At 36.9% G+C, this 6,350-nt stretch overlaps 1 protein-coding gene across 1 annotated transcript; it reads left to right on the plus strand.

Annotated features, from left to right (window-relative positions):
- Nucleotides 1-3,063: 3,063 nt before the first annotated feature.
- On the plus strand, nt 3,064-3,687 carry LOC145158091 (uncharacterized). The gene has a single exon (XM_079077036.1). The coding sequence runs from the start codon at nt 3,064-3,066 to the stop codon at nt 3,685-3,687; it is 624 nt and encodes a 207-aa protein (XP_078933162.1).
- Nucleotides 3,688-6,350: the final 2,663 nt, after the last annotated feature.

Genomic DNA, 6,350 nt, shown 5'->3' on the forward strand with positions numbered 1-6,350 from the left:
GGCCTTTAAGAACTTAGCACCTCAAGTGTGATGCCTCAAATGGTTCATAAAACACCACCAACAATTGGAGAGCTTGAGAGAGAGGATATGAGGCACTTAAAATCGGCAATAGTATCTCTAAGATTACTTGTGTCACCAATTTTAGGCCAAGGGGTTACATATATATAGTGTAGAATTCCAAGGGTTATGTGTAAACCCTAATTCTAACACTTGGGCTTGTAATGGACTAACACTATATGAAACCTTACATAAGCTTAGCCCATCACTAATCCACCATGGATTATTAGCCCAACCTATATGTATCATTGATTTACACAATCAACCCCTATATATTTAATTAGTCTCTTTTGATCACTAAATTAATTCCAAATTAATTCTTGATCAATACTAATTAAATAGTAAACCTCTTTCTCAAATATTTATCCTATCAGATTGTTCTGGTGAATGCAACCCAAAATGGACCATGCTACCCTCGGGTCAAGTACATACCAATTATAGTTATGGGCTTAGACACCTAATCCAACATACTTTCCCTGAGTCACCTATAGTAAGGGGCTCTAAAGCCAGTTCTTATCCATAGAGTAAACTTCTGACTTACGATAGGAAAGTGAACAAGGGAAGCCCTAAAGGATGTGGATTTCCCCCAACTCTGAAGGTATAATTCCTCACAATTTATATTTAATTTTGAGTTAATGATGGGAGTTAAAACCTAAAACTCTATTTGTGAACCCTAGATTCTAAATTTGATATTATAAGTGTTCAACTACTAATAGAATGATTCTATGATCAGTGATGTGAATTTGTTGCAATGAATACTTCATGGATGTATAAAATCAAGGAAATGAGAGAAAAAAAAGTTTAAATGACTTGGATTTGAGTTGAAATGGTTAAATGATGGATTGAAATTGATTATTAGCATTTAGCTATGTAAATGATATTCTAGTCATGAATTGATACATTGATTATTATTGGGATGTTTAACATGAATGATTGCTTGCCTCTATGAACACATGTTTATAAATGATCAATGATAAAAAAACTTACATGCGAAAATCTAGTGAAAATAAGAGAAGATAGAGAAGACAAAATATGTTTAAAAACTGTTAAATATGTTAATTGATGAACATATGTACATAGATGAAAATGGTGTAGATGTTGATCCCTTTTTCTTCCTCACCAACTCTACCTACATCAGAAAACCCTACTACCTCCTTCATAGCCATCATAATCTTCAACCTTTATTCCCACCGAGAACCCACCACCACATCATAGTCTCCTCTAAAAAAAATAAATACAAATAATTGATCCATACCAGACTATACAAAAACATGCCTCAACTACAGCCTACATGGATGTTGTAACAAATTTCTTTTCAAATTTACACCTAACTTACCAATAACACTCAATTTATTTCTAAATATTAACAAATTTCATGACACAGTAGTCTTAAAATCGAAAGATCATATGGAAAACTTAATTAATATAAGTATGTAACATCACTTCCAAGTATAACTTTACTAATTAGGGAGAAAAAACATTTAAACATCACATCAAGGGGTGTTTAAGTATGTCATTAAATTAACTCTGGTGATTTGATGTTGCAATTATCAATGTTAAGCTTTAGGGTCAAAGTCATTGATTTATATAATGAGAAAATAGTAAGAAAACCATTATTAAGCAATATAAAAAAAATCCTTGATTTTTAGCATCTCATGAATGGATTTTAACTTTCAAGTTGAAATAATAACTTTAAAAAGCAAATTGAAATATCCCATAAAAACATGCTTGTAGAATTTTGCAAATTGTGTACAAAATTTTTGAATTCATTATTGATGTGATACTTAATAAAGTTTAGCATGTAAAACTACATCTATCGATGAAAATCATCTAACTAATCTGACAATTCATCTATCTACACTTTGAGAAATAAAAGAATTGAACATATTATAAATCTAAGCATTGACTAAATTACTAGGAAGTGTCGACATTGCACACGAAGCAACTGGCTTAGGTGACTTCTCCACCTCGACGATACACATACGGAAAAATCGGCGATGGAAAGATGGTCATGGTAATAAAATCATGGAATGTCAATGTTGAGGTATGAACATGCATGCCTGCAAAATAGCCATCCTATTTGGGATATTAACCAAATATTTGTCCACAAAAACCTCTATGATATCATCTGGATTGGGGAATGAACCATAATTCTAACAATAGGTGTATGCTTTGGTAGATCGAGCTTCGATTCCACTTCAACAATGACTTCAAGTTTGTGAAGCACATGTGTGGAGACGATTGTTCGAATAAGGTTGTACATAATAATTGTTTTTTTACAAAACCCTGGATGACGATGATAATTGAAGAGCTATGGAGGCTAAAAAATCAAATACAACTAATTCTTGCTCATTCTAGCTAAAAATATATGGTTTCCTTCTAGAAGTTGGTGAAGAAAGGCAGATAAATGGAGCTTGCACAAAAGTAGATAATCAGTCCTACGATCTGTAGTGATTGAGTGTAGGGTTGATATAATCAGGGATGAGGGTGCATATAGGAGGCTTGATGGTGGATGAATGATAAAGAACCGAGATGGATATGATATGTGGTGGCTTATCGGAGAAGTGAGTCTGTAATGACAAGATGAAGACGATGGTGGTTTTGTTGATTAGTTGCTAATCAAAATGATTCAAAGTCTTTTTTATTTTCAAGTTTTAATTTGAATAAATGCTAATTAGTAGTCTTGATTAGCAGCTTGGCAGTTTTGTTTTTTCTATTTTTGTTTCCTTTTTAGTAGATGATCATTATCTCCTGTAAGCCTATATAAGGCATTTTTTTATGATTGATTTAGTACACCTTTTACTTTCATCCACCATATACTTGTTCTCTCTTTTCCAATATTTTTGGTATCAAAGCTAAAAGTGAAAAAGAGCCATTTAAAAACAGAGCAACCCAACTCTTATTCTCTGTCACTTTTTCTAAGCACGATCAACCTGGGAAACTTTGATTTTCTTGATCTTGAGTGAAAAAAAAGGTGAGGTGTCAACCCTAACGTAGATCGTATCCATGGGTAGTAATGGAATTTCAGCTACCTCCCAACCCCCAATTCCAATTTTTGATGGGGAAAAATATGAGTTTTGGTCTATTAAAATGAAAACACTCTTCAAATATCAGGAGCTTTGGGATTATGTTGAGGATGGTTTTACAAACCCAGATGAAGATCAACATAGGTTGAAGCAAAACAGAAAAAAGGATGCAAAAGCTCTTTTCTTTCTTCAATCGGCCGTTCATGACAACCTCTTCTCTAGAATTGCTTCAGCCAAAACAACACATGAGGCATGGAAGACTCTCAAGACCGAGTTTAAAGGCTCAAAAAATGTAATTGTTGTGAAACTTCAGACTCTCTGTCGTGAATTTGAAACTTTGAGCATGATGAAAAATGAATCTGCACAATATTATCTGTCTAGAGAAAGTGCAATTGTGACCAAAATGAATTCATATAGAGAGGAAATAACGGATAAAACGGTTGTTTCAAAAATTTTGCGAAGTCTTACATACAAATTTTATCTCGTAGTCACTGCAATTGAGGAAGCCCATGATATGTCCAACTATACTTTTGATGAACTAATGAGTTCCTTGCAAGCTCATGAGGAACGGTTGAATAGTTCACAAGAACAACATGGGGAATAATCTTTCCAAGTAAAGGGAGAAAGTTTTGGTGGTAGAGCACATGACAAAGGTAGCATGAGAGGAAGAGGCTGAGGTAGAGGCAGAGGTCGTGGACGGTTTTCCGAGCAACGAATGAGTAAAAAAGGCTCCATTCAGTGTGAGTATTGCAGAAAAACAGGGCACGAAGAAGAAAACTGTTGGAAGAAGCAAACATATGAGAGAAATCAAGCGAATTTTGTAGAAAAAGAAGAGCCTGAGATGTTATTCATGGCACATATTAAAGATAATTCATTCCATGATGATGTCTGGTTCGTTGATAGTGGGTGCTCAAATCATATGTCGGGTTAACGTCAAATGTTTGAGGAGTTGGATGAGTCAAATGAATCTAATGTTCGACTAGGCGATGAAAGACCAATCGTTGTTAATGGTAAAGGTACGATTTATCTTTACAATAGCAATGGTAAAAAGAAGCTTTTGTATGACGTATTATATGTGCCAAGTTTAGCCCATAATTTATTGAGTGTTGTACAACTAATGTCCAGTGGAACTAGAGTCATTTTTTATGATGACCAATGTCTTCTTCAACACAAAAAAATTTGGACAGAATGTTGCTTGTGTTGGCATGACTCAAAATAGGATGTTTCCACATGATGTATCATGTGTTGAAAAGAAGGCTTTAGTTGCTAAAACCTGCACAGAGTCTGATGTATGGAATTTGACGTATGGTCACCTGCATGAAAATGGGTTGAAGATACTCAATCAAAAGGACATGGCTGTGGGTTTTCCTCTTTTTGGAAGTGTTGAGTTTTGTGAAGCATGTGTCATGGGGAAAAGAAGTCACAACTCATTTCCTGTAGGAAAGTCTTGGAAGGTGTCTATGTAACATCCAAAAATTCAAGACCAAAAGTTTCGTTTTGATTAATTAAAACCCGCTTAATAAATTTTGCTCAATCATTTAATAGCATTCTTAATAAAACGATTATCCGAGTTTTAAATCCCAAAGATAATCTAGTGCGGAAAACATGGTGTGATGTGCTGCGATCGCCCCGAGCTCCTTCCTTGGAAAAACATTAGTACCTGAAACAAATAGTTGAAAGTTGTAAGAATGAAGCTTAGTGAGTTCCCCAGATACCACATACCATACATATCAACTGATCCATACATGCCATACATAACCATGAGCCATACATATATCATACCAAATAAAATGCAATGTGCCAAAACATAGTCTTGCCATTATGCCACGGGCCGCCACGTGGTCTTTCTTGCCAAGCCGGGGGCCACTCCCTGGGTCTTACAGACAAGTGCGAAGGGTCACCTCCTGGTCTTCCATACAAACATCACAAAGACAACTAGCATACATACTACTCTACTTGTTAATCAGCATACAGTGTGCCAGGAGCCACCCCCTGGTCTTTTATACAAAATAGCATACAGTGTGCCAGGAGCCACCTCCTGGTCTTTCAGACATATTGCCTAGGGCTAACCCCCGGGTCTTCCTACCATACATAATAACATACTGTGTGCCAAGAGCCTCCTCCTGGTCTTTCATGCATAATGCCTAGGGCTAACCCCCGGGTCTTCCTACCATACATAAACTAAATAGGTCGGCATTGTGGCCGTAGACCTATACAAACAGTGAGGAGACTCACCTTGCACTGTTGAACTCGCTGCCCGAACTCCCTAGTTGTTGCCCTGATGGTTTTCCCCAAACTAACAATTACCAAAACAATATCCGATTAGCAACTAAGTTCTAAACCATGAACCATAATCCAACCTTGGGGTGAAATGACCATTTTACCCCTGTATCTCAACAAGACCCATAACTAAAGTCCAAACCCAAAACCATAAAGTCCAATAGAGTCCATCAATGGCCCAATTTTCCAAATTGGGCCCAAACCCTTACATGAGCCTTTTCCTAAAGCCCATTTACTTTTCTGGACCAATGACTTTCCGATGGCCCAAAGGTCCAAGCCCATTGGGCCCAATCAAGGTCTAAATACATTGGGCCCACTAAGGCCCAATTCATCATCCGGGGCCCATTAGGGCAAGCCTAGCAAGGCAAGCCCAACCAGAAGTCCATTACTCTCAAATCCTTGGCCCATTAAGAGCCCAAACCAAAAGACAAGTCCAAAACCAAGCTAGCCCATCATCAAAGAGTCCAAAATTTGCACAGGGGCTGCTCACGTCGTGAGCCCTTAATTCTCACGTCGTGAGGTCGTGGTTACTGTCCAGAAACTTCCTCGAATACGTACTCACGTCGTGAGTCCAGATCTGACCAAAAATGAGCATAAAGCTCCTAATCCATTAAGCCATAACATGGGACAGTCTAGAGGGTCTTCCTTGACCCCAAGAACCATCAAAATCCAAGCTTTTTAGTCACATATGTCCAATACATGACTTAAATACTAGTTAGGTCAAAAGATGGGTATAAACATCAAGATTCAAACTTGAAGCTCATAACTTGCACCAAAATACAGATCTAAGGTTTCTAGCATAGCAAATGACTCAATGGTCCATAAAGTTGCTAACTTTATGGACCCCATGCATGATACTTCAAGATCTTATGCAAATAAGGTCACAATAACTTAGATCTAGCAACCTCAAGTGAAAAAGGTAGGATCTTTATACCTTACTGGAGCTCACAAGTTCAGCTAGTCCACAAAGATGAGCTTATCTTGCCA

The sequence above is a fragment of the Lactuca virosa genome, chromosome 2 (assembly GCF_052849685.1).
Source record: "Lactuca virosa cultivar CGN04683 chromosome 2, Lactuca_virosa_CGN04683_v6, whole genome shotgun sequence".
NCBI lineage: Eukaryota > Viridiplantae > Streptophyta > Magnoliopsida > Asterales > Asteraceae > Lactuca > Lactuca virosa.

Coding starts and splice junctions, on each gene's coding strand:
- LOC145158091 (XM_079077036.1), top strand. CDS start 3,064: ATGGGTAGTAATGGAATTTCAGCTACCTCCCAACCCCCAATTCCAATT.